At 35.0% G+C, this 27,048-nt stretch overlaps 7 protein-coding genes and 1 long non-coding RNA gene across 13 annotated transcripts in view; 6 read left to right on the forward strand and 2 right to left on the reverse strand.

The window, feature by feature from the left end:
* Positions 1 to 785, forward strand: part of LOC121115064 (3'-5' ssDNA/RNA exonuclease TatD) — a 43,288-nt gene extending 42,503 nt beyond the window's left edge. Inside the window, exons 5-6 of the mRNA XM_040709222.2 lie at positions 232 to 394; positions 457 to 785. Coding sequence (XP_040565156.1) covers positions 232 to 394; positions 457 to 619 — 326 coding nt within the window. The 3' untranslated portion in view covers positions 620 to 785. The remainder of the gene's footprint in view (positions 1 to 231; positions 395 to 456) is intronic.
* On the reverse strand, positions 764 to 11,788 carry LOC121115061 (uncharacterized). 5 transcript variants are annotated; one of them, XM_071887389.1, is made up of 4 exons: positions 11,644 to 11,788; positions 11,276 to 11,584; positions 5,014 to 5,255; positions 764 to 4,450 (listed from the first exon to the last, which is right to left on the reverse strand). In XM_071887389.1, exons 1-4 carry the CDS (start codon positions 11,657 to 11,659, stop codon positions 944 to 946), a joined length of 4,074 nt encoding a protein of 1,357 aa, XP_071743490.1. In that variant the 5' UTR covers positions 11,660 to 11,788; the 3' UTR covers positions 764 to 943. The 5 variants fall into 5 exon arrangements, with proteins under 5 accessions (XP_071743490.1, XP_071743488.1, XP_071743487.1 ...); XM_071887387.1 differs by lacking the exons at positions 11,276 to 11,584; positions 11,644 to 11,788 and adding exons at positions 5,712 to 5,931; positions 6,829 to 6,958 and having other exon boundaries at positions 5,014 to 5,654; XM_071887386.1 differs by lacking the exons at positions 11,276 to 11,584; positions 11,644 to 11,788 and adding exons at positions 5,712 to 5,931; positions 6,825 to 6,958 and having other exon boundaries at positions 5,014 to 5,654.
* Positions 7,436 to 9,576, forward strand: LOC121115065 (ribosomal RNA small subunit methyltransferase NEP1). The gene is made up of 2 exons (XM_040709223.2): positions 7,436 to 8,187; positions 8,248 to 9,576. Exons 1-2 carry the CDS (start codon positions 7,996 to 7,998, stop codon positions 8,794 to 8,796), a joined length of 741 nt encoding a protein of 246 aa, XP_040565157.1. The 5' UTR covers positions 7,436 to 7,995; the 3' UTR covers positions 8,797 to 9,576.
* Positions 8,807 to 9,576, forward strand: Pop4 (ribonuclease P/MRP subunit POP4). The gene has a single exon (XM_040709227.2). The coding sequence runs from the start codon at positions 8,807 to 8,809 to the stop codon at positions 9,416 to 9,418; it is 612 nt and encodes a 203-aa protein (XP_040565161.1). The 3' UTR covers positions 9,419 to 9,576.
* LOC121115066 (transmembrane protein 199) lies at positions 9,564 to 10,526 on the reverse strand. Its single transcript, XM_040709224.2, has 2 exons — positions 9,956 to 10,526; positions 9,564 to 9,902 (listed from the first exon to the last, which is right to left on the reverse strand). Exons 1-2 carry the CDS (start codon positions 10,329 to 10,331, stop codon positions 9,661 to 9,663), a joined length of 618 nt encoding a protein of 205 aa, XP_040565158.1. The 5' UTR covers positions 10,332 to 10,526; the 3' UTR covers positions 9,564 to 9,660.
* A 2,502-nt stretch (positions 11,789 to 14,290) lies between the features above and the next one.
* U2af50 (U2 small nuclear riboprotein auxiliary factor 50) lies at positions 14,291 to 15,792 on the forward strand. Its single transcript, XM_040709220.2, has one exon. It carries the CDS (start codon positions 14,291 to 14,293, stop codon positions 15,653 to 15,655), a length of 1,365 nt encoding a protein of 454 aa, XP_040565154.1. The 3' UTR covers positions 15,656 to 15,792.
* A 1,403-nt stretch (positions 15,793 to 17,195) lies between these two features.
* On the forward strand, positions 17,196 to 18,770 carry LOC139905009 (uncharacterized). Its single transcript, XR_011779424.1, has 2 exons — positions 17,196 to 17,337; positions 17,417 to 18,770. It is a non-coding gene; the product is annotated as an uncharacterized lncRNA (long non-coding RNA).
* A 2,195-nt stretch (positions 18,771 to 20,965) lies between these two features.
* Madm (MLF1-adaptor molecule) lies at positions 20,966 to 26,006 on the forward strand. 2 transcript variants are annotated; one of them, XM_040709228.2, is made up of 8 exons: positions 20,966 to 23,339; positions 23,405 to 24,081; positions 24,158 to 24,339; positions 24,405 to 24,704; positions 24,783 to 24,794; positions 24,946 to 25,102; positions 25,162 to 25,489; positions 25,557 to 26,006. In XM_040709228.2, exons 1-8 carry the CDS (start codon positions 23,037 to 23,039, stop codon positions 25,758 to 25,760), a joined length of 2,163 nt encoding a protein of 720 aa, XP_040565162.1. In that variant the 5' UTR covers positions 20,966 to 23,036; the 3' UTR covers positions 25,761 to 26,006. The 2 variants fall into 2 exon arrangements, with proteins under 2 accessions (XP_040565162.1, XP_040565163.1); XM_040709229.2 differs by lacking the exon at positions 24,783 to 24,794.
* The last annotated feature ends 1,042 nt before the right edge of the window (positions 26,007 to 27,048 follow it).

Raw genomic sequence — 27,048 nt, forward strand, 5'->3', positions numbered from 1 at the left:
TTAAAAGTATTACACATTTTCAATTAGAGTAGATACGTGAATTGTAAACAGCATTTAATTTCTAACCCTAATTCAAATTTGTTCATTATAAGTGAAAATAAATGGAATTGTGTTTAAAAAAAGTGATAAAAGCAAAATATGTTTGGGATCAAAAATTCCCGCGGTTCTTACGCCACTAATAAGTTGCCCTTGAGGTTTTTTTTTATAAATACATTCATATTCCATTTTTAGGGTACTTGTGGAAAGATAAGTCAGAAAACGGAGTTCGCAAAATACTAGAGGACAAAATTATTCCTCTAGATCGTCTCCTTGTTGAAACGGATGCACCTTTCATGTATCCCAATACACGGGCATCGAAATTGCCCCAAAATATAAAGGATTCCCTCACGGATAGGTAAGTAAAAATGACTTTAATGCAAGTTCGATTCCTAGTATTATTTAATTTCCTTATTGCAGGTCCGTTACTTTCCTTCAGCGTTACTGCACTTTCCAACGTAATGAGCCTTGCTCCCTACCAGTTACAATTGAAATGATATCCGCATATCTCAAGAAAACTCCTGAGGAAATAGCCCTTGCTACCACAATCAACGCTCTGAAGCTTTTCGGTCTGAGTGGATAAAGGAGGGGGGATGTGTATATAATATATTATTATAAAATTATTATTGTTTTAATTGATTTCACTTTATTCTTCGGGTGGGAAAGAAAGTTAGAATAATTGTGACACAATAAGTTTCATGCAGAATAAAGAATGAAAATATAAATATAGTATTTTCACAGTATCTCTATATTTTTTAATTTTTATAAAATTTTACATATCTATGTTAAATTATATGTATTTTCATTCTATTAGCAAATTTAGTAGTAAGCACAAGTAAAAAAGGGAAAGAAAGAAATTTGGAATGCACCGGTAGGAAGAAGTAGTAGTCTTTAGTTCTTTGTTCGTTTAGTTGTCACTCTCTCGTGTCTTTTGCTCATCTTCGTCGTCAGAATCCGAGTCAGAGTCAGAATCGTCGGAATCATCATCAGACTCAGAGTCCGAGTCATCAGATGAATCATTGTCATCTTCTTCTTCTTTCACATTTTTGACTGAAGGTACAGGTGAAGAAGCCTCATCATCCTTGTTGATTTCCCCTGACGTATCCATAAAATCAACCTCGCCTTCTTCTTCTTCCTCCTCCTCCTCCTCATGGAACTCCACTTTAACTTCTTCCATGGCCTCATCTCCCGATTTATGATTATCATGATCTTTGGTTTTTATTGGAGAGGCCGTGAGTCGCTCCTCATCGTCTTCAGACTTATCAAGAATACCATGTGCATCAGCCAAATGTCCGCTTAGGGAAGAACCTACATTGAAATACGAATCACAGTCGCTCATAGGGCATTTTATGGAGCCTCCATCTTCAGCTATCATTTGCTGATGGGGTGTTCGAGGAACGCCTCCCGCTTTTACCACTTCACAGGACAATAACATATGTCTATTTCTATTAGAGCGATTAGAAAACTGCTTCCCACAATAATCACAGTTTAAGGAGCCCGGTGTTGTCGTGACAGTCACTACAGAGGGATGAACTGTTTGAACTTGTCCCTCCTCAGAGTCTGCCCTCGTATCTCTTGTGAAGTTAATGGTCATACGATGAACGTTTCGACAGTGTTCCACAAAGGCTTGTCGTCGATTAAAGTCCCGATTGCAGGGCATACAATACTTGTTTTTAGGATTAATAATATCTTCTCTTGGAGGTGGACGTATGGGTGGTCCATTGCTGGAGGACCCTCTAGTGGGAGAAGAGGAGTCGGATGAATTACTGTCCAAGAGGAAATGAGCTCCAAATCCTCCAATTTCCCCGTTATCCTTAGATACAGAGGGCGATTCATTTTGACTCATTCCTTCATCATATTCAGAGGTAGTCATGTTATGAACTTTTTGAAGATGTAAGGAGATATTGCGATGACAGTGCTTCACCTCCGCACTGCAAATCGAACAAGTAAAATACTCAGTAACAACTTCAACATCCCCATACTGAGCCTCGTAGTCTTCCAAATCGAACCCGTGTTGTTTCATGATATGATCCCTAATCACGGGTTTCTCACTCGTTATACGTTGACATATTTGACACTTGTAACGACACTTATTCCACTTTGAAGTAAAGTGATCTTGCTGTGGTTGAGTACCTTGAGAATGCATACTACTTTCATCGTTGTCATCACAGTCATAGGGTTTTGTAGTACCAACATCACTATTAATAACAATATGCTCTGGAGATTCATCAATATCATCGTCATCTGGAGGAGGAACATACCCAACTTTCCCCTCGTATTCACTTAGTGTAATTTTATGTACGTCTTTCATATGTGCGTATATATTTTGACGACAAAACTTCATCTCTGAACTACACAGTTCACATCTAAACTTTTTTGTCACTATTTCGGAAGATCCATATTGAGCAACATAGTTGTCGTATGATAATTTGTGAGCGTTAGATATATGAACCCTCATTTGACGGGCATCAATCGTAATGAGCTGACAAATCTTACACTGAAAACGACACTTATTCCACTTTTTTTTCTCGTTTTCTTCATCAGAGGGATGCGAAGGAGAAGATGGAACGGCTGGCTTCAACAGAGATCTAGTTGTTGTAGTTTCGCTATTCCTCATCTCACTTTTAGTCCCACCAGAGGGTCTTTGGCAATTGGGCCAATCCTCCGGTCTCATATATTGTCGTTCATAATCCTCAATGTCAATGGAGTGAGACATTTTCAAATGGGGGGATATGCAATCTTTGACAAACTTTGTTTTGGTTGAACATAATCGACACTGGAACCAATTAGTTACAACTTCAATGTCCGGATAGTTTCGTTCTTTGTACTCTTTAATTGGAATTCCGTGAGTATTCGCGATATGAGAAGTCATTGAACTTCTAGACTGCGTAGTCTTTTTACAAAAGCAACATTGATACTTGCACTGATTCCACCGACTTACTCCGGTCGTTTGATAATGAGACCCCAGAGTCTTTTCATTCGCCTCAATAACAGCAGCTGGAGGCAAGGGATGTTGTGGTAACTGAGGAAGAATGGAAGACAAATCATTTCCACCCTCCACGCGTGGTCTTTTCAACAAGCTAGGACTTGATGCAAAGTTAGGAGGAGAGAAATTTGTATTAGAATTAGTATCAAATTTTCTTTTAATAGTCACACTAGGAGTTAGTTGATGAGCCACTGAAGTAACGGCCTTTCTATTAACAACAGGAGCATTAGAACTACTTGATTTGGGAGCTTGGATAGTTAATCCAGATTTTGTCTTGAATTTCATATTGTGAACAGTCGTACAATGTTCAATAAAGTTTCGTCTAGACGCAAATGTAATTGTACAACTTGAACAGGTTTTGTTAGTCTTGTTTTGAATATCACTTTTAGGAGGCTTGGGAATATTAGTTTCCACAGCCAAGAAATCATCTGCATTTTGAGACACTGACTGGTCAATACTAAGTGCAGATTGATTCATGGACTTATCAGACTCCCTTGCTTCATACTCCTTTTCTGTAAGCTTGTGGACCGTCATCAAATGTTCTTTAAGATTCTTCACCGAAGTATCACATATTTTGCAATCCGCTTTCACACGTATTCTATCTAGATAGCCCAACCAGTTAATGCCATGAGCCGCTTGCAGATGCTCATTTATTGCCGTTCGGTCATACTTAAAATTACGGTTGCACAATTTACATTCAAAGGAGCCTCCAATAGAATTATTGTTCGATGGAGATATATTTTTAGGAGTGCTTAATGAGTCATTGCTGTTTGGTCCTGATAGATTTGACATATTATCCTTAGATGGGCCGTCATGAACAGAAGAGATATGAGCCATTAGGGAAGCAACATCAAAGAACTTCATACGGCATAGGTAGCATTTCTCTTCCAATCCTCTCTTATTAGACTCTGAACCCTCTTCATCTCCATCATAACTATCATGTTTCAATCTCAAATGAAGATAGAGTTGATATTCCTTACTAAAGACGTCCTCACAGCCATATCTGCAGCGTAAGGAGTGATTATTACTTCCTCCATTTGTCATAACGCTGCTATCGTCTTCCTTGGACTCGGAAGTTAATTCCATATAAGAATCATAACTTACACGATGAATTCTTTCAAGATGTTTTCGCAAATCTTGAGTTTCATGCTCACACAGCATGCAAGTTTTAATAGTAGAGGAAGAGCTCTGCCTATGTCCCAACAGTTTATCATAGATTTCATCAGACATTTGATGCTTTTTTCTAAGATGATCTTTTTTGTTCTTAATTCGACGTTCTCCACATACTTGACAATCAAATGGTTCCATTGAGCTTTCAGTTCCGTCTTCACGGCGTATTTTTAATAAAATTTCTTGGTATTCAGTCCATGATATTAAATGCGAGTTTTTCATATGAAGAGCAATTGTTTCCCGTACATGCTCAATTTCCTATAATAGTAATTATGTATATTTATTATTTTTAATTAAGGAAAGGGATTCAGTTATACATATGAAGAAATTACTCCAAAAGGGAAAAATTAATAAAATTGATTTTTTGAAATTAAAAACTAATAAAATTAAATTAAAATATACTCATAAAAATTAATATTTGTGATATTTAAAAAAAGTCTAATAAAAGAGAAAATTTCAATATACATTTTAGGATTAAGATGACGTTACAGAGAATAATATGTATACAGGTGACAGTTGGTAACATACAATTTTTCATACAGCTGGAAGTTAAGTAGTATTATACTTGGATACACATTTAAAAAAAAAAATTAAAAGACTTAGTTATAACTTTTTTTTGCATAATTATTTGGCAAATAGCTGTGGGTTGTAACTGATAAGGAAGGTCAAACAAGTACAATACCACAAATTATTACCAGATATGATGTTATTCTGATTTTTAAGAGTTTCAACAATTAAGTCGTCCAAATAAATCGGATCATGAACAAAATATTTTTTTTTTAATGATGAAACCATTGTATGTAAAATATTAGAGTAATTACCTCATCACAAAGTTCGCATTTAAATCGTTTAAGAGTAGCTTCCGTTGAAATTTTTCCAAATTCTTCTTGATACTGTGTTTTCGTTAAATTATGAACAGAGAGTAAGTGTTTTTCAAACTCTGGCTCCGTTATACAGCCACTTCCACATAGAGAACATTTCACTGATTTTTTTCTGGCATCCCGCACTTTTCTTAGTTCTTCCTTTGCTTTTACCATTTCAGCAAAGGACTCATTCTTGTGCTCTGTATGCAAATGCTTTTTCAAGCGATGATCTCCTCTAAAAAGTTCTTTACAGAAATAACAGGAATAATAAACTACAGGGATTCCATGTCTATGCTGATAATATTCTTCCTCTGTCATTCTCTTGGGTAGAGTATCAAGCTCCTTGTCTGACTTATGAATCTCTATGGAATGCTCCTTTAAATGAGCAGATTTTCGAAATACTTTAGGACAGTTTGAGCAAAACCAACATGAGATGAGGCCATCATCTTTTCTAACATCCTCTTCATTTTCTTCTTCCTCTTCTGAAGACTCTTGAACAGGATCTGAACACTTTACACAGGATAGTTTAATGGGACTTTCAGTCTGGGTTGAGATAACTTTGGAAGCTTTTTTTTCGTCATCTTCCCGGGGGAGAGGATCTATAATTAAGAAATGTAAATAAAGATGAGATTCTTCTAGAAAGGTGAGACACTTACCGAGATGGGGAGAGAGATCAGGGAGAGCTCCTTTGTCTCTTTTAAAGATAGAGATTTGTAGGAGGAAAGTGAGGTCAAGGAGGACTCCATGTTCGTTCATGAGATGGTTTTTGTATCGAGGACCAGGATAGATTTGTTTTCCGCCACATAGAATACAGTTGAGTGTGGATCGGTGATTGTTGAAGGTGGAGTTTGTATCGCGTTGTTCCTTATCCATGGTCTTGAGAAAGGAAGCGATGAGAGAAAGAAAGAAAATGATGACGATGAATGATTAGAAGGAAAAAAGGTAGTGAGAAGAATAGAAGAACAGAATTCTTGTTAAAGAGGAGAAGAGCAGAGCATAAACACAAGATGAGAGGCAAGGAATGAGGGAAGCAAGGAGGGAAGGAAGGAAGGAGAGTAGGGAGAACAAGCAGGAGGCACAGGAGAGGAGAGGAGGAGCAGAGCAGAGCAGGGGAGAGGAGAAGGAGGGAAGGAGGGAAAAGGAGAAGAAGGCTGGAAATAAAATCCAGGGACGGAGAAGGAGGAGAGAGACGAGCAAGCCAGACAGGCCAAGGTAGCTTTGCACAAGAGAGCTTTGGCGGGGAGGGAAGCAAGGAAAGAAATCCAAGCTCAAGGAACGAATTGACTCGCCCGGGGACAAATGATGTGACTGGTGATGACGACGACGGCAATGACGACGCTTCAGCACTCAAGGAAAAAAAGGAAGGAAGGAGGAACAAGAGTGAAGACTGAAGAGGGAATTATTGATCGGCGTCTCTATTTCATTGTAGTAGTATCAGAGTTACATTTCTCTCTCCCTCATTTTCCCTACTTCTTAGTTCTAAGCTCTTGTACTAATCTAGGACAAGAAGAGAATCACATCTATGTACATGCCATGGATTGGTGAATTCTCCTCAATTCTTATACTTTTTCTCTTTCTTTTTTGGGGGCTCTCTGCTCTTCCACCAACAGAAGAAATGAGTTCCCCTTAGTTGCGTATTCACTATCTTACAGTAATTGCTATTATTGTATTTCTATCCCCTAGGTTGCTGTAGAAGCACTCTTCAGTTCTCCCCACAGCAGCTCCGCTCCTAGCTAGCTATCCTTTTCTCAATAAATAAAATTATATGCTTGCTTGCTTCGTTTTTTCCTTTACATGCTGCAAGCTAGCAATCTCTCGTTCCAGCTAGTCTCTCCCTGCCTAGCCTTTCCACACTCCTTACGCTGGCTCAGCAGAGGAGGAACGAGAGCGCGGATCAAGGAGCCTGGAGAACAAAAAAAATACTAACATACATACATAGGAAGCCAAATAAAGGATTTTACTCACACAGGGAGATTGGCGCCCTTTTAGAAAGAAACGTGTTTTATTCGCTATCCGACTCCCCCCCCCACACACACTCATTATTTTTCTTCCTCCATCCAATCTTTCTACTACGCATCATCATTCCATTCCTCCTTGCTTCCAGGTCGTCATTGACGTTCATTCTACCTGTTTTCAACCATGTTTATATAAAAATATATGTATTGTATCTATAGATACCTACTAAAAATGTTCTTGACCTGTTCCAAGGACAGGAGGAGTCCTCCTTCTACTCCTTTTGTTAAGGATTAGGACTTATACTAAGTAGCATAACTACGTTTGTTTCCTGGTCAATGAACCGGACATGGAATGAGTTGTATTGGTGTTTTTTTAAAGCGATGTTCTTTGCTTGAATTGAGGCCCATGATGGATCGAAAATGTTGTTCATATCATGAGTTCATAACTAATCTAATTAGGCATATAACAAGCATAATATTAAGAAATAGTAATGTTAGGGTCATGCGTACATAGAATGTAGAGCATTAAATGTTGAAGGGTTGCGTATGATGCAATAATACTACCCTTGATTTTGTAACATAATTCGTGCGTCATTGTAGCTAGCTTCAGATTCATTAAAATAAACATGTATATATGAGTAAAATGTGTGACTAACGAATTTATAGCTACGATTTACTACATTAATAGAACAACAAACTCTTCATTTTCTACTTTTGAGCAAATAGATGATCGCATAATGAGAAAATAGCCCATCCAAGTACCTGTTATTTAGTGCATATTGTAATAGCTACAAATTATAAAATATGTATTATAAATTGCCTATGGGTTTAGTTAGTAGCTAGCAACATTTACTCTGGATATACATGTTAGCAAAGTCAAGCCACGTGGTAAGATATTTTTTTTTTCTCTCTCTCTCTTTCATAAAATTTCAAAACAAACAGCAGAAACGTCCACGTTTTTTTACGAGTTTTATTTTGAAGTAGAATGGGAAAGAAGCGAAAACTCGAGAGAGAAGAAGCAGAAGAGGCCGCTGCAAAGAAACAGAAAACTCCTCTGGATTCTGGGATCAAGGAAGTGAGTCGTCTTGCATCCAAAAAAGAGGGAAGACTCATTGTAATTCTCTATGCTGCGCACTTAGAGATCATCAAGTCGGACAAGAAATCCTTTGATCTTCTCGTAGGTTACTCCGTGTTAATTGTAATGTCCTTGGCCTAATTTTTATTTTTCAATTTCCAGAATTCGGATCAACACACGGGTTTTATTCGAAAAACTGGCCGACAGCTAACGGATTGTCGTCCTGACATAACACATCAATGTCTGCTCATGCTCTTAGATTCACCCCTAAATCGAGCGGGTTTATTGCAAGTCTATATACAAACTGCTAAAAACGTTCTCATTGAGATTAATCCCCAAACTCGTATTCCAAGGACCTTTAAACGCTTTTCAGGTCTTATGGTACAACTTCTCCACAAGTTTAGTGTGCGAGCAAGTGATTCCGGTGGACTTAAATTACTCAAAGTCATTAAAAACCCCATCACAGATCATCTTCCTCCAGGGATTCGTAAAATTTGTATGAGCTTCTCTTCTAAAGAAGTGGTCAAGCCTGCAGATATCATCCCTAAAAATCCTGAGCCCATTTGTGTAGTGATTGGGGCTATTGCTAAAGGAGCAATTAATCCTGACTATACAGATCAAGATTTAAGAATCGGCAATTATCCACTGAGTGCTGCTCTTACTTGTACTAAAATTACTTCTGCCTTTGAAGAAGCCTGGGGTGTCTTTTAAATAGGGGAATATGGAGCAGGAATTAACGTCATTTATTAAGGAGCATTTACCCGAGGAAGAACACAATGAAATACCACAAGAACTTAGAAAAACTCTCACATTAAAAGCCATAACAAATCCTAAATCAAAGAAAGAAAGGCTTATAAGAAATAAACAAGGTTTTTTGAATGCTAAAGAGCGTCGAAAATTATGTTTATTTAGACTTTTGCCCAAAAAAAGTGATGACCTCAAATATGAGGATTTCAAAGATCTACGCCGTCTCTGGAAATCTTACATTAGGGAACTTTTAGATTTAAAAAATTATGTACATCCCAAAGAGACCATTGAGAGTCTCTTACAAACAAAACTTTGTCGAGCAGACTATCACGGTAGTAACTTAACAGTGACAAAAAGTCATTGTAAAAGTTTTGTAGGGATGAAGGGTACCATTTTAATGGAGACAAGAAACACTTTGCAAATTATTACAAAGAAAAATGAGCTGAAAGTAATTCCTAAAAAGAACACATCCTTCTCCTTTGAGCTGGATAGATACGTATTCACACTGAGTGGTACAAACATGTGTTGTAAGCCTTCAGAGAGGGCTGTCAAAAAATGGAAAAATAAGATACCCTATGACTTTTAAGTCTTTCTGCTTCATTGTGAACTTGCATTAAATAATTAGCCCCTCTTTATATATATGATACGTTACGTAAATTCCCCAATACTAGGCTCTGTATTTTATATAAAAAAAATATGTTTATATAGAATATGTTCAATAAATGAATTACTTATTTAGTAAAATCACTCTTTATTTTCAAATTAGTAAATGCATTATTTGACAAGATTAATTCATATATTTTCTTTCGAGACATTAAGAATAAATTATTATACATTCTTTTCTTTTGGACCCCTATGAATGACACCGTCGACCTCCAACATGTATTTAATGACAAAATATAAATCTGCTACTGCAACCACGAATCCGAATACCAAACCAAGGCTCAAGCGGAAGTTAACATCAACGATACCATATAAATAATAAGGTGCTGAATAACCGAATATAAAAGATGTAACGACGGTTATTACGAATTGGAAAACAACTATCACTTGTCGATTGACCTCTTTCACTGCAATTAAAGTAATTAATTAAGTAGATTTATTAGGTCTATGGTAAAAATACTTAGTTGAGAGAGCGACTCTGAGGTGGATTCATCTCCATTTTTATATGAAGAACTACCACTAACGTTAGCAGTCATTTTTCGGTATTCTCGATCCGCCTCTTGAGCTTTATATTTTTGAATTCGAGCATCAAGTTCTTTACTTCTTGGAGGAAAAACAGGGAATGGCAAAGATAAATCTGTTTCTCTCATTAGCTTATGGAAAGGAACAGGAAGATTCTTTCGATGATCAAAGATCCATTGGATGTCCTTCAGTGTTAATTCATCATTTTCGGTATAGGAAGGTACGTCATCAAATTTATCACGAAGTTGAGAGAGAATTTGTCGGAAGTTGTCAGAAGGATTGAAAGTTAATTCGGAATCAATTGTGGGTTGCATATTTATTTATTATAGATAAAATAGATTTTAGTTTTTCTTCTCGATAGATTCCTCTAATTTTGAATACTGTGTAGTTATATCCTCTTCTTTTCGCTTATAGGCGTCGTCAATTTTGGCGCACGTATCTTGTATCTCTGACATGAATGAAGTCCACTCCTTCTCTCGAGTATCCTTACTATTTTCCAACGCTTGTTCCTAGAAATAATAAAAATCAATTATTCAAAGGATCTTTTTTCAATAAAATAAATATATTTACTATTTCTCTGGTTCTCCCTTGATCTAAAATCTTATTACTCATGGATTGGGCGACCAAAAGATTTGCACTCAAATTTGGAAAGATACCGTCGCATTGAGTAATAATTTTGTCTATCTCACTTTCTCTCAATTCAGTCACTTTTTCAAGAACATTGAATAAATTGTGCACTTCACGATCCTCTCGTTTCTCTTCAAATTCCTTAATAAAATGTCTTATTTCGCCTTGCAAAAATGGACGATGGTTGAACAAGCGATCATGAATATCAAAAATATCTAGAAAGAAATTATTTTGTCATTTGAGTATTATTGAATAATTCAAACCACTGTCATTCTTTTACTGTAATATTTATTTGAGTAACAATTAAAATGTTATAGAGTAAAAAGAAAAAAGGATTTCTTTTTAAATACAATTTTATTAACGTGACAATGTTAATGAGTGTTAAAAAAATTGTTAAATGATTTGAATCTTGAACCACTTCAATTTTAATAAGTGGAAGAAGGTACATTCAGATTATCGAATAGGAGATAAATATAAGCAAGGATCTTTAAGTTTGTTGCCACATGTCGGGGTTATATTTTCAAGATAATAAGCGATATATAATGGATCATTTTAATATGAGCAGTTTAGGCCTGAGGCTGTCTAATTTTTTGAAGTGAGGCTTGAATACTAGACATTTTCTCCCGATGGCTGTCCAACTGTTTCTCATAGTCCCCATAAGAGGATTCGTGCCTTTTAATCTCTTTAGAAATGTAGTCAATACGTTTATCTACATTGGACTTTGACTCAGATAAATCTTGTTTGAGAAGTGTGGGACCCACAAGCTTATAGATCACGGCACCCTCTTCCAAGGCACTCATTTCCTCTTTCACTAATTTATTCTCATTTAATTGAGAATCCAGGGTTTGTTGTACAAGGAGGGCTTTTTGTTGAAGCTTTTGGACTTTTCGCATGGACTCCAACTCATCCTGAAACTGAGTTTGAATGGATTCTAACGTACCTATATAAAATATCAAGATTTATATTACAATATTCATAATAACTCGGATAATAGCATACCTTTTGCCACTGACATGGTTCTTTTTGCCTGAATATTCGAGAATCAGCAGAGTCAAAACTATACATTAAATATATAGGAGGAGTTACTTGGATATTATCAACATTTGGTCACAGACTCTCTTGAATTTTATTAACAAAACCTCTTCCAAATAATTATATAGCCAACGAGCTATTAAATTTGGTATAATGCAGTAGTCGGGGAACAGGGGTAAATTAACCCAAACGGGGTAATTTAGAAATTTATTTGGGGGTAATGGGAGTTTCTATGCCATGAAGAAGGACTTTTAAATCCCAGTGTTACATGATATAAATATCATGCCACAAGTTTTGGGGTAAATTAATTTTACTACAATTTATTTTAGGTAACGATAAAAAAAGTTACCTGACCCTGCTATAATGTATCATAGATAGCCTCAAATTATCGTAATGACTTTCCTAAGTCTGTGATTGGGATTACTTTGTTGCCAGATTATCGCGAGTCCATATTATTATGTACAATAAATTAGAGATACTCTCAACTATATAGTTCAAACTAGCATGCCATGAATGTTGGATGGGATAAATTTTACATAATATTACTGTGAATTTTAAGCAGACTCATTAAAACAATAAACTTATTCAATTAAGTAGCATTATTACTATTGAGCCATATGAGTGAATTATGCATCGTGACTCCTTTTTCAATCACGTAATAATAATGATGTATAAAGTATGGATATGCAAAATTCTTCTTTCTCATCATATTAAAATGCCGAAGTAAATAAGGAGAAAGTCTTTGATAAAACTTTCAAATCTATAGCTAGAGCATATTATTCACCATACTATCATACAGCTGCTGTGGGGGCAGAAAAGTATCGGGGGAAACGGCATTTACGCATTACTAAATTATGATATATTACAATAACTCATGTTGAAGTATGAAAGGACTGATATATCATCAATGTTTGAAAATGAAATGATGGGATTCAATTTCATTGGTTATTTTTAAGAATATAATATTTATATAACATTATTAGCAAATGACGTCATTTAATTATCACCAACAAAAGTGTTTCTTTTTCTTTCTTTCTAGTTTCTTCCTTTTTTTTTTGATTTGCTAGCTAGCTGTTGTTTTAATAAGCCTAGTAGGTAGCTGCAGCTCTCTGTTTCTTTCTAGCTTTTTGAGTTTTGTGTGTTCTTTCTTTCTTTTTGATTTCTCTCTCTCTCTCTCTCCCTGTGTGTGTCTGTTAGTGTGTGTGTGTGTGTATGTAGGTTCCTCCTTTTGCAGCTTCTCTTTCTAATTCTTGCTCTTCAGCTTTCGGGAGAAGAAGCCTGCGTGTGATTGGATTACTTAGAATCGATGATCTATTGCCTATCGGGATTTGAAAGAGTCTGATTCCATCCTTGTTGTATTCCAAAGACTGAAAGTCGTATCCTCATCACCACAGATTGTTTGCTGTAAGTATAAAATGAGTAATGCGCGTATGTCCTCCCAAGAAGCGGTGTTTAGTACGGGGGTGGGGGGAGTGGAGCGGCGGCGACGGAGACACTTTGCTTCTTCTTCCGATCATTTCTTGAATGATTTCAATATCTTTTCACTTGATGCATTTTCCGAGTGCTTTCCTCATGGATTTTTGGGTCGCTATCCAAAATGGAATCCTTGCTCTCAATTCCCTTTCGGTGCCCGGATTTAGTGTTGGAGTGAAGTCCCACTCTTAGCTTGGATTTCTCACTCTGTCTTGACTCAATGATATGTCCGCATCACATAAGAGAAGCTTTCCAACTCTCCTCCTAATTCCTCACAGAATGCGGCTTCAAATATCAAAGTAAAAAAAGACATTCAAACTTTATTGTAAGATATAGCTAAATAATTAATTACATTGATTATTATTTCAACATAATGCTTTAATATTAATAGAGTAGCAGAGTTGAACTTTTTCTTGAAGGGTGGGGGAAGACTTCCAACAAAAAATCCAACAAAGTGATGTCAAAATAGACTGAGGCATTTTAAGGGTTTTGAGTACTAAAAAAGTCTCTGTTCAAACCGGATTTTTTATATTCACATAAACTGAGTTATGCGAAAATTCCATGTATAATTAAAATTAAATTGTAAAATTAGGAAGTCGTCAAAGCACCCAAAAGAGAAGCGCATCGGTGACCCCATTTTAGAGCTTCAGTTAAAGTCAATTCAACTTCAATTGAGAGTCGGACGATACTTCACTCCAATCCTGAAATGTTTTTATAAGCCTTTTTTGTTTTACATGAATCATTAAAGATTGAACAACAAACATAAGTAATTAATGAGCAACTGATGAGTAGTATTGCAACTGAAATTTGTTTTGATCTTTTTTTTTTTTTTTTCAAACAACCGATTGTGCTGGCACATACATACAATCGATTCAATCACATTTCTTCCTGCAGGTTTTGATTGATATTTTTATTTGTGTTTCAGTCTTGATTGAAAGATATCTCTTCTCTGTGTTGCTCTGAGATTGGGCGCCTCCGAAACTTTTTTATCCTTTAAATATACCTAAAATATAGTGTTTTAAAAAATAGAAAGAAACGATGAAAATCGGCATCTTCTACAAAAGTTTTTGCTTTGCAGGTATCTTCTTCAATCAGAACAGGGTACAGGTACATTCTCCTTCGTTAACATTGGGATTTGGCTATGGGTGAAGATAAGATGAAGGTGGATGATAACGAAGAAGACAACCACAAAGGTGAATCCTATCACAGAAGAGATGACAGAGATCGTCGGCGAAGGAGTAGGAGTCGTAGTCGAGAAAGAAGGAGAAGATCCCGTTCTAGAGATAGGAGAAGGCGTCCAAGTAGAGATCGAGGAGGAGGCGGCGGCGGTGGTGGTGGCGGCAACGGCGGAGGAGTTGGAACAGCTGAGGTATCCAGAAAGTCTAGAAGGAGGAAACCCTCATTATACTGGGATGTACCTCCTCCAGGATTTGAGCACATAACTCCCATGCAATACAAAGCGATGCAGGCTGCAGGGCAAATACCAGCAACTCTAGTGTCAGAAACACATCAAGCTGCAGTGCCTGTTGTAGGGTCAACCATAACAAGACAAGCTCGTAGACTCTATGTTGGAAATATTCCATTTGGTGTTTCTGAGGATGAAATGATGGACTTCTTCAATCAACAAATGCATCTATCAGCATTAGCTCAAGCAGACGGTAATCCTATTTTGGCATGTCAAGTTAATCTTGACAAAAACTTCGCATTTTTGGAATTTCGTTCTATTGATGAAACAACACAGGCTATGGCCTTCGATGGCATTAATTTTAAAGGTCAAAGTTTAAAACTTAGGCGTCCACATGACTATCAACCTATGCCAGGCATGTCTGAGAACCCCAATTTTAATGTTCCAGGAGTAGTAAGTACGGTTGTGCCAGATTCTGCGCACAAAGTTTTCTTGGGTGGACTTCCCAATTATTTGAATGAAGATCAAGTCAAGGAACTTCTTACTTCTTTTGGTCAACTACGTGCTTTTAATTTAGTTAAAGATTCAGCAACCGGTTTAAGCAAAGGCTATGCCTTCTGTGAATATGTTGATGTAAATATTACAGATCAAGCAATTGCAGGTCTTAATGGCATGCAACTTGGAGATAAAAAACTAATTGTACAGCGAGCAAGTGTTGGGGCAAAGAATGCAATGAATGTTGCTCCCGTTCAGATTCAGGTACCTGGAATTTCAGGGATTGCTGGTCCAGGCCAGGCTACGGAAGTTCTATGTCTGCTCAATATGGTTACTCCAGATGAGCTCACCGATGACGACGAATATGATGATATTGTTGAGGATATTCGAGATGAATGCTCCAAGTTTGGTGTCGTTAAAAGTTTAGAAATTCCCAGATCCGTTCCTGGTGTTGAAGTTCCAGGTTGTGGCAAAGTATTTATCGAGTTTTCGACGTTGGCGGAATGCCAGAAAGCTCAACATTCTCTTACAGGAAGAAAATTTTCAAATCGTGTGGTCGTTACATCATATTTTGACCCAGATCGCTACCATCGGCGTGAGTTTTAAGTATAGCTTTGAACATGTAAATGTATATCTTATTCTGTATTAGTTTTCAACTTCTTCTTTTTGTTATGTGATTTTAAAGCTATAAGACATAATGTTTCACTAAGCTAATAACTAATGAATAAAAAGTTGTCACCTCATTATTTTTTTGTATGTGCTTTGTGTTGTTTTCTATGCATAGTATCTAGGTAGTTTCCTCAATATGTATATATATATTTTTTATACAGAGTGGAATTCTAGATGAAGGACTTAAGTTATAGTTATGTCGTGATATTTCATGTTTAATCAAACTTTTGCAATATAAATATATAAACCTCCTTTTTATTGCTATCAGCAATTTTTTTTTTTTTTTAAGGAATCAAAATCTCTGCATGAGATATTATTCAATTGCGACGTCATAATGAGATCTTTAAAGCTACCGTGTTCGTACTACAGTTCACTAATGAGAGAATTGTGGATATATATCCTGCTTAAGATGTTAAGACTTATGATGTAGTGTTACAAAATACTCGCAGAAACGTCGTTAGTGTTCTTAATATTCCAAAAATAGTATAATTATCTATTATTTAATATTACCCTTTCTATAACATCAAAGTGGAAAAATATCTTGTTCATTTGATAAGTTCTCATTTTTAATGCAATGATAAAAACAGCTGAGTAGTGGTCAGATATGGAAGGGAGGGGAAGAGGGGATCATTATCTATTCCTATACTATAAACACAGTTTTTTTTCAAGCCCTAGGTATGCTTTTATTTTGGGCCTCATTAACTTCCACATTGGAGGACAAAAATGAAATGAGGTGGGTCTATTGAGAAAAAAAAACCTCGTTGTTATAAATAGAAACAAATATTTCTTTGTATTAAATAACGTCATAAATCAAATTATATTAACCCTTTAGAGTCCAACGTTCCCATTTTGGGAACATGATTTTCTAAGGGTATATTTTTTTTCCATTTGGTTAGAAAAAAATAATTATTGTATCAAATCACTTTATTAATAATTGGAAAATACATCAATATTAATAAATATTATGGTGCTGCTATGTTTGCATGAAGATGAAAATAAATTTAAAATTTCATCTACTATTTTTGATTTATTTTTTTGAGTAGTAAAAAGTAATAAATTTAAAATTTACTTATCCATTTTTGTAAATAAGTGTATACAATAGCATTTCCCAAAATATTTAATAATTTATAAATTTGGAACTTGTTAAAAGTAACGTTTAAATTTTATTTCCTAAAATGGAAATGTTGGGCATTTATGGTACTGAAAGATATGTAATAAATTAGAACAAAAGAAATTTTCATCTTAGTTAGTATCATTAGTTTGAAATATCAAGTGGTAATAACAATGGATAAATCGAAAAGTAAAAAAAATAACAAGATTTCGCTTCCTAAATAGTGCCGTTGATAATATATATTGAAAATAATGTATTTGATGACTAATGTTGTGTTACTTCCTCCTTCATGTTACCCAAATATTAGTGACGAAGAAAACAATGATAACATTTTGGATCATGATTTTAATGCTGATGAAGCTCCTGGTGAGATTGAGGTCCATGCTAACTCGCTGAATGACGAAGATGTAAATGTTGTTGAAACTGGAATTCGCTGGCGAAAAAAAGATGACCTTTGTTTTGAATCACATAAAGTGTCAACCCCATCAGATATTATAATGCAGCTAAGGTACTTATGACATTTTTGAGCTTTATTTTACTCCAGAGATGGTAAAATATATAACAGAACAAACAAATCTTTATGTAAGAAGGGACAAAAATGAGCAAAATTTTCTAGTAGATGAATAAGAAATGAGAAAATGTATTGGTCCAATTCCCATTGGATGCTATCACAGTTTGCCTACAGAAAATGACTATTGGTCAGGAAAACATTCTTTAGACGTTCCAATATACTTTCAAATAATGAGGTTGAGATAGATTCAAGACTATAAAGAAATTTCTTTACGTTGAGGATAATATGAACTTGGCATCTTCAAAAGTATGTAAAATTGAGACAGACTTTGTGTGAAATGATTAAAAAGCAGTGCCAGTAATATGGGATTTTTAAGTATAGATGAATCTATGGTACCTTATAGAGGTTTGAATACTATAACGCAATTCTTAAAAAACAAACCTATAAGATTCTGGTATAAATTATGGATGATGTGCGGAGCAACTGGATGTCCCTATAATTCTGAAATTTATTTTCGAAAAGATAAGGATAGAACTGGTCCATTAGGTTCTTATGTTGTGAACAAAATGATGACTCCAATTATATAACCATCATCTCATGTACTATTTTTCGACAATTTCTTTGGTATTCGTTGAATTCTAACCGATTTATCACAAAAAGGTATCAAAACCTGCAGTACTATAAGGAATATCGTACTGGCCATTGTCCCCTGAAGACGAATAAGGAAATTCAAAAAGAAGTGAGAGGTACCTATCCAATCCAATGGAAGAACTATTATACTAAAATGGAATGACAGTTGTGTTGTGCCTGTCGGAAGTAACTATTATGGTGTATCCCCTTCACATAAGGTTGAACGAAAGGGTCAAGCATGAATTAAAAAAAGGTATCGATCAGCCTCATTTAGTCCATATGTACAATAGAGGTATGGGGGCCCTCCATAGACTTATGCGATCGACTCTTATCCAGCTAAAGACCTCGATTACTGTCTAGGAAGTGGAGGTGGAATTTATTTGTATATTCACTAAATTTATAAATGGTTGCTGCTCACCAATTTTACAAACATGTGAATTTATCTAACCGCATGAATAAACTATGATTTCAGAATAAAAATTGCTAAAACACTAGTTAAGCGACAAAATCTAAGAACTCGCTAAGGTGAACCATCAGCTCCTATACCAATATTAGTAAGATAACATGATGAAGTCAATCACTATTTGGTATCATGCAAGCAAGGACGATGTATTGTCTGCAGAAAAACACAAGTCTTATGTGCTAAAAATGGGATAAACGTCTCCATAAGACTGTGTGTATGAAAAAATACCATACAAAGAAATAAAATTATATATTATGTTATTTTCATGATATTTTTTTGACCATTTTCTGTAAATACTATTATTTATAAGAATAAAAAAGGAAGTACAGTTTTCAAATTTATGTCTTACAATCTGTACCTGGGGAGTTCAACGTTCCCATTTCGGGAACATATGCAATTCCGATGTCGGGAAATATTTTCCGACAAATATTTCATTATTCTTTCTAATGAGACTGACATAAACTAATTTTCAAATTTAGAACGAAAAAAATCCCTTATTTCTATCAGCCGACTTTAAAGGGTTAAGAAAGGTCCTTTTGTAAATTTGAAAAGTCCCATATTTACTTTCCCAAAACAAAATTATTTTATTAGATTTAGAGTCAGAAAATTTGAAGAAAAAAATTCACAGCCCCCTCACCCGAAAAAAAATCCTAGCGCCGGCCCTGGATGACACGCTCCTCTTGACCAATTAAGAACTGGTGTGGTTCAGTACCTCCAACACTGGCCTTTACTATCAGTAATGAGTTTTTTCTTATGAAATCTGGTTTTTGACAAATTTTCTATTTTGATTTTTTGAGTATTTTTACTAGGTAGGGTTGAACATGAATTACTTCACACCTGGATATGCTCCAAACATACAAAATAATGTAATGTATATCAAGTAATCCATGGTTTGAGCCATCTTTTAAATCATAATTAGAAGAAAAGGTCTACCTGAAAATTAACATACTCTATGTAAAATAAAATAGTGTTAATGTTTATTTATACTTATAGGTTTATATTAGGGTTGAGACACGGTCTGACACCTATTTTTTTCGATTCGATCTTATATGATTTTTTTAGACCGATACTTGGGTCCAAACCGGAATTATGGAATGGAATCAACGTAGATCGAAATGCAAAACTTAACCATATTTAATTTCTATAATAATAAAAAAGGATATAGGTCCGAATTCAGGTCAATTATTAAGATTTTACAACAAACGGGTTCAGATCGAAGCCCAACACTAATTTATATTTCATGTAGAATCAACCAATCTTGTAAAAGTAAAAAAAAAGCACAATTCTGAAGGATTTAGAGAGGAATGCTACCTTGGTTTTTCATTTGTTATTCTTAATTGAATTGTGAATAATGATTGATCTTTCATTTTCAAAAAAGAGTATTTGTTTCAGCAACTTTATTGTTTTTTGTTTTCAATTTTATTAGAAAATTATGATTAATTTATTTCATAAATTATTACTAAGGAATCTTGGATATTTTAAATTTAAAAAAAAACATTATACATCCTAGTAACACATTTTTCTTGTATATACACAATTTATAAACTGTATAGATGGTTCAATATGTGAGTGACGACGTCGTTCACTAACATTTGTAACATGTTGTACTAACATTTTACTTGTATGTAATAATAAGGAACTTAGCAGGTTAAAATATTTTCTACGTTTTAAGGAGTGCTTTCTGACCCCTGTGTATTGTGTATTCTTATAAGTTGTAATGTACAACAAACTGTCCCGTTTTTGGGTTAATTATTTTTTTCCCTGTACAAAGAAATAGTATTTTTTAGTATGTATTCGATTTATCGGTAAAAAAATTGTACACCTTGTCCTTAATAGTATATGTGGTCAATGATTTACGGTTTCCATATTTTATGAAATACAATCATGTCCCTTCTTTTTGTTCAACAATTATGACTTCGACTATGTAGGATTAAATTTATCTATCTATTGTTAGATAAAACAACGAAACTGCAAATCATTGAGTACATCTTAGACCTCTTAAGTTACTAAACACAAGCTGCTGAATACCAGTGGTGGGGAATTGGACTGGAGTCCATAATTGGAAGATTCAAATTGGTCTCAGAAGCCACTTCAATTTTTTCACTGAATAGAAAGTACTCTTTGAAAATATTGACGGACTTGTGAGCAAAGACTTTAGACTCGACTTATATTTCCATGTTTATCCCTGATGAATATATTATTCAGTGTATGATTGCACCCCCAATGCTATAGTATCATTTACAGTCTCTTCTTTTAGTCCGTTGCTCTCTGTAATTTGAGTATTCTTCTTGGAAGACTACATTTTTATTCCAAATTGAAATGTCCTGTTCAACGTCAATAACGGCTTAAGAGGTCTTAACCTTTGCCAAAGTTATTTGTGCAGGGGGTGGGGAAATATTAATAAGAAAATAGTTCAATAATATTTGATATTGTCCAAATCAATTTTATCAACTTTGTTACGGTGACGTATAAAAGTAACATGGGCAGAAGACAAAATATGTTGAATTATTATCAGATAAAACATTATTATTCAGTTGTTTTTTTAATGGAGGAAGTATGTGTAAATATTTACAGCAAGGAGGTACTTTACTTAACATTTTTATTATCCGTACTTCCCTCAGATACCAGGTTGTCATTTCTTTTTCTTCCTTCTTCTCCACGGAGCATCCAATGACGTCATAGAGTAACTAACAAATTACGTATTTTTTTCACTGCGTTGTTATAACTAGGTTATAGCGACGTTAATATAATGTGTACAACGCATCCAAAGATTCGATTATTTTTAGATATAGGTACATTGACAGTTGAACTAAATATCATACATACAATATATAAATTATACATTTAACGTCCATCTTTGCATATACTCAGCGAATTGTGATGAAAAGAAATAAAACGAGATATATACAGGTAGCTAGTTACAGAGGGATTCCCCCTCCTATTCTCTGTTTAATTGCCTTGAAAGTAAATTATGTAACCAATATATTATGTACTGGTACACACAACCTTTTAAATTAAAACTCAAACAATACAACATTTAGTGTTTTCAACAGTAGGGGATAGTGAAAATATATAAAATAAAAACCCTGCAACGAAATGCTTAAAAATGAAAATGAAAAAAATTGTACTCTGCTGCACTATAGAAAAAAAAGAGTATGGGGTAGTCGCAAAGGACGAAATGCATTCTTTTGAGGATGAATATATTTTGTCTTTTTTTTTTAAAGTTAATAAATCCTACATAGTGCATGTTTATAGAAAAATATAAGAGTATTTCCCCCAAAAAAACTGGAATCTGATGCATATGCAACTATAATTGTTTCATCATCCTTTTGATGTCGATGTTCGCTATTTCAGTAAACTATAATTAAATACATACATAATATACGATAAAAGAAAGAACTTTTCTATAAAAAGAAAAGGAAATAATCAATGTCGATTGTCCTCGCTATATCTATTATCAGCTTTGAAACTGAGTAGCAATATTCAAATAACTCGTACGTCATTAAAAAAATAAATAAATGATTCCTGATTGGACAATCTGCTGAACCCTACAAGTTATAGATACTTTATTGGAGATCTAGAACCCCTTTACACCCGGTTTGTCTAAACTTGATGAATAAAGAAAGACAAAGGGAGTTAGAGGAGATCGGTGCAGGTTGTTAGAAATGGCATATTGGGAAAATGAAGACTATGCTGTCAAACGAATATCTTATTGTGTTATCAAATCAGGCTGATTAAATCCTGCAGTAGGTCTTATTATCAGTATAGTATCATTTTTGTATATAATCGATAAATTATGCTATAATTCCCATTATATATTTGTGACGACAACCCATAACTGGATTGATTGGATTACAATGAAATTATAGAACATATTATATTCTTAAATACATGCAATAGGTATTTATGGATATTGTAAGTTGTGTAGATATTAGACTTAAACAAAATTTCGACAAGTTAGTGCATTGAAAATGCGAAACAATCTGTCCAGGTCCTCCCTATTAATAAAAAGTATAAGTGGATTTAATGTTGAAAAGAAAGATAGCCGATAGGAAAAAGAAGGAGCAGATGAATAATAATAACAAATAAGGAGCTAGGACGGTACACAACTCTGGAGGGGTGAGAAAGTGCATCAGTAAAAAAAAAAAAGAAGGAATTAAAGAGAAAGAATGGAGAGAGAGAGAGAGAGAGATAGAGAAAAAGTGCATTTTGGTGTATTTTTGCTTGTGTAAAGTTCTTAGTGATTTTATTGGTGCCTGGTGTTGGATGAAGGGGGTGGGTGACTGTAATAGAGTAAGTGCTGTGCAGTAGAAGTTCCTTTCCTCCCTCCCTCCCTCCTTCCCTCCGTCCTTCCCCTTCCCTCACAGGATTAGAGATTTCCTGCTTGTTGTCTAGTGCTCTGGCTGCTGTGCACACACTCAACCTCTCCTCTTGAGTTGAACTTCACTTCAAAGTGATCTCAGACGTGCAGCATTGGAGTTGAGCTCCTTCTCTGAACGCAGACGAGCGAGTGACAAGCGACATCCATTTCAACTCTCCCCAACATCAACTCATTTGGAGTTAGAAGCAACTTGGGGCCTTTGCAAGGTGAAGAAGGCGTAGAATGTCGTCCCAATGCGATTCCCCACAAGCTGGATCCGTAGTAGAAGGAATGACCTATGCAGTAGCAGCTGCTGCATCCGAGATGAAGAAGAATGGAGAAGAAGCCGCTTCAATGGACGATACGACATTGACGAACGCAACGACGACGACGACGACTTCGAATGAAGAGCACAGCCAAGACGGGAGCTCGGATCAGCACTTGAAAAAAGAGGAACATGATCCTGAACCTGAGGAAGAATCAGATGATGATGAAGAGATTCTGGAAGAGTCCCCCTGTGGGCGGTGGAGCAAGCGTCGGGAAGAGGTGGGGCATTGATTGTCTTTTCCTTGTTGATTAATTACTTACTTAATGTATTGGCACTGATTTAGGTAAAGTACAGGGATGTACCCGGTGTGGACGCTGCATTTTTAGCCATGGATAACGAAGAAGGTGTTGAGGTGGTCTGGAATGAAGCGAGCTTTTCAGAGGCCAAAAAGTTCAAGGCTCAAGAGGATAAATTGAAAAAAGTCTTTGAGGCTCTCACACTCATTGACCATCCCAATATTGTCAAATTCTATCGTTTCTGGACGGATTCTGGAAAACATCACAGCAGTAGTTCAAAGAGCTCTATCAACAACACCAATAAGGTAGTAGAGAGAGAGAACAAAGCCGAAGTTAGTGGTGGAGGAGGAACCTCCTCCACCCATGGAAATGCATTTCCAGAAAATGTAACATCCTCTTCTAATACGGAAGCTCCTTCATCACTCTCTGAAGCTTCTTCCAAGGTTTTAATTAATAGCTCCGGTTCAAACGTCAAGTCGGAATCAAATGTCTCTGTACCAGAAGTGCATCCAAGTACTAATCTCTCCGCATCGACAAATGCTTCAGTCGATAAGAATGAGAAGAAACACAGTGTACTCAAAAATAAACCAAGACTGATTTTCATCACGGAATACATGTCATCTGGTTCATTGAAGCAGTTTTTACGACGTACTAAAAAAAATGCTAGGAAAACACAATTGACATCTTGGAAAAGATGGTGTGTTCAAATATTATCTGCCTTGAGGTAGGTACAACTTTCAATATGTGGCCATTTATCATTGAAATATAATTTATCATCTTATTTTTTCCATAATATCCAGGTATTTGCACTTAAATTGTAATCCATCCATCGTTCATGGAAATCTAACGTGTGACACTATATTTATTCAACATAATGGTCTTGTTAAGATAGGCTCTGTTGCCCCTGATATTATTCACAACAACGTGAAGACATGCAGAGATAATATCAAAAACCTTCACTACTTGGCTCCTGAATATGGAGGTTTGTTAAAATATTTTTTATAATGAATTGTAATTTATACCTACATTTGTATATCAAAAATATAGAGTCAAACTTCATTCCTCCAACTACTGCCATGGATATCTATGCTTTTGGAGTGGCTGCTTTAGAGATGGCGGCTTTAGAAATAACGATGAACGAAGACACAGTAGGAGTAATCTCCGATGAAGCTATTAAAAAAACCATTGAATCATTAGAAGATGAGAACCAGAAGGACTTTATTCGCCAGTGTTTGAGTCCTAATCCACTGGATCGTCCCTCAATCTCTGATCTCCTCTTCCATCCAGTTTTATTTGAAGTACATGCTTGTAAACTTTTAGCAGCTCACAAGCTTGTTAATTTACCCGGTAAATATTTTTTTTTCCAATATGTATATTTGTTCATGACACTAATAATATAAATATTTTTTTTCCCTTTTTTTTTAGAATTTGACACTAGTAAGTTTATTAATAGTTTAAATCTGTGTTTTCTCTCTCTCTCTCGTAATGAATAAATAGGTTATATTATCTCATCCCTTCTGCTTTGTCTCTTACCTATACTTCAGTTAATTTATTTCTATTTCTTCTTTATTCTAATTTTTTCCTTTAGTTAACATTAATGAGACAATGAATGACAAAGCTATCCAGGCGCATTATGGAGAAGACAGCACTTTAGCGACAGTTGTCAAAGATGGAAAACTCAGAGAATTCAAACTTAAAGACTTTCCAGGTACGGAGAAATTGGAGAAATTCATTGAGGATGTAAAGTACGTATAGAATATTTATAAGGAAAGAATAATTAATTAACTTGCTTTTTATGAAACAGAAATGGCATTTATCCAATAACTGCTTTTGGACAAAAGAAGGTATATGAACCATCTGAGCCAGCTATTCAGAATAAGAGTTCTCCAGAATTAACTGAGAGTCCTGCAGTGAACGTTTCTGGCACATCATCTGAATATGAGCCCGAATTGAGACGTTGCCATTTGATTCATACTACAATATATTTTACTCCAGAATTGAAAGAATTCCACATGTCATTACTTTTAAAACTGGAAGATGCGATGAATAGACAATTATACTGTCCTATCACGCCTGGGGAGTCTGCAATTGCTTTGTCAGAAGAGCTAGTCTATAATGCGTTCATTAATGAGGTAAATCTTTAGTATATTGATTTTTTTATTTTGTAAATAAATAATCTATCTAATTCATTATTCATAGGCGGATTTTCTGATACTTACGCAAGTTTTGGAAGATTGCTTACGAAAATTGTCAGTTGCATCAGTGGAAGAGAGTGTTAATATTCCAGAGCATGAGATGATACCAGGAGAACGAGGAGAACCCCCAAAAACTGTAGTTGCCGAAACTATATTGCACACTGTGAACCCGGATCAGCAGCCAATACCCGTCACTATAAACTCATAATTATTATAATAATGATGATTATTATCTTCGCTATTTAACTTTCTTATTTTATTTTAGTAATGAATGAGATACCATATTTTTTTAGAGATGAAGATAACATTAATTCCACTTTATATATACATAATATTTATCTTTTGTATCTTACCTTTTAGGGAAGAGAATGCCTACCTCAATTATTAAATGTCGATTGTGTACACATATTTACATAAAATGACTAATTATATTTTAATTTTGGAATTCAAGGAACCTATGTGTTTTATATATATTATAAATTGGGTTTCTCGTTTGAAATTCGACACAAGAATGTCTCACATTGCTTATCCCAGGCCCTGCGCTGGATAAAATCTTGTAAAATTTAAACATATATAAAAATATGAGTTTTTTTTATTTATGAAAAGACCATCAAGGTCAATTTCAAAAAAGGACCCTCATCAAATATATGTACACCATTTATATAAAGGCCATAGGAAGGTTTGGCCATCTTATGATAAAGGTTATTGTAAAATTAAAAATGAAACTTATATATTTTGTAAAAAAATCAAATTTTAGAAAGAATACCTCTGCACATTTATAATTGCCCCAGGCATTGTCACGCTAAAACCAGCCCTAATAAGCAGGCTGTACAATAGGGCGGGCTGTTAACCAAAAAATTGGAGAATCGAATATAGCTACTACTTATTACCACTGCAACGAAGTTGAAAGGAGGTTATTTTTCAAGATGTAAAAATTATCTAAATTATAGGCTGTAAAAAAAAAGTGTATATGTTAGCGTCTTTGATAGACGACAAATCGACTGAAAAATATCACTAAATAAAGTCAGGCTGGGAGATTGGATGACGTTCACGCTTTCGTTCATTTTGATGGATGAACGACGTTCATTTTTTATTATTTATAAAGACAATTTTTGTAAATGTTTAAGTTAGCTACTTTTTGGTGCCCGAAGTGATTGGTCTCAGATTATGTATCACCAGGCCAGTAATGTTAGGACCAAGTAGGGCATACATAATAAATAAGGTCTCGAAATTTTTAAACAATGCTAAATATTATTTTTACTTTATTTGCCCCTGAAGTCTGAACTAAAGTTTATACACAGTTACTATTACAAGGACTTCAGCTGTGGACATAACCAACCATTCACGAAAAAAGACATAAAAAAATAATTGTTTCGTACAGTTTCCCATTTATATTACTAAATATTTAAAAAAATATATACTAAGGTGTTTCTTGAGAGTATTGGGAGAATAAAGCAAATCAACAAAAAACCCTATTTCTGGGAAAAACCTTAGTT

Source organism: Lepeophtheirus salmonis, chromosome 3, assembly GCF_016086655.4.
Source record: "Lepeophtheirus salmonis chromosome 3, UVic_Lsal_1.4, whole genome shotgun sequence".
NCBI classification, from domain to species: domain Eukaryota; kingdom Metazoa; phylum Arthropoda; class Copepoda; order Siphonostomatoida; family Caligidae; genus Lepeophtheirus; species Lepeophtheirus salmonis.

Bases quoted from the DNA above. Each gene is read 5' to 3' on its own strand.
- LOC121115061 (XM_071887387.1), bottom strand. From the start codon at position 5,928: ATGGATAAGGAACAACGCGATACAAACTCCACCTTCAACAATCACCGA. The intron at 5,655-5,711 runs GTAAGTGTCTCA...TCTTAATTATAG, and splicing joins TGATCTCTCTCCCCATCTCG to ATCCTCTCCCCCGGGAAGAT. The intron at 4,451-5,013 runs GTAATTACTCTA...TTACTATTATAG, and splicing joins AATGCGAACTTTGTGATGAG to GAAATTGAGCATGTACGGGA.
- LOC121115065 (XM_040709223.2), top strand. From the start codon at position 7,996: ATGGGAAAGAAGCGAAAACTCGAGAGAGAAGAAGCAGAAGAGGCCGCT. The intron at 8,188-8,247 runs GTAGGTTACTCC...TTCAATTTCCAG, and splicing joins AGAAATCCTTTGATCTTCTC to AATTCGGATCAACACACGGG.
- Pop4 (XM_040709227.2), top strand. From the start codon at position 8,807: ATGGAGCAGGAATTAACGTCATTTATTAAGGAGCATTTACCCGAGGAA.
- LOC121115066 (XM_040709224.2), bottom strand. From the start codon at position 10,331: ATGCAACCCACAATTGATTCCGAATTAACTTTCAATCCTTCTGACAAC. The intron at 9,903-9,955 runs GTATTTTTACCA...CTTTAATTGCAG, and splicing joins AGAGTCGCTCTCTCAACTAA to TGAAAGAGGTCAATCGACAA.
- U2af50 (XM_040709220.2), top strand. From the start codon at position 14,291: ATGGGTGAAGATAAGATGAAGGTGGATGATAACGAAGAAGACAACCAC.
- Madm (XM_040709228.2), top strand. From the start codon at position 23,037: ATGTCGTCCCAATGCGATTCCCCACAAGCTGGATCCGTAGTAGAAGGA. The intron at 24,082-24,157 runs GTAGGTACAACT...CATAATATCCAG, and splicing joins CAAATATTATCTGCCTTGAG to GTATTTGCACTTAAATTGTA. The intron at 25,103-25,161 runs GTACGTATAGAA...TTTATGAAACAG, and splicing joins AAATTCATTGAGGATGTAAA to AAATGGCATTTATCCAATAA.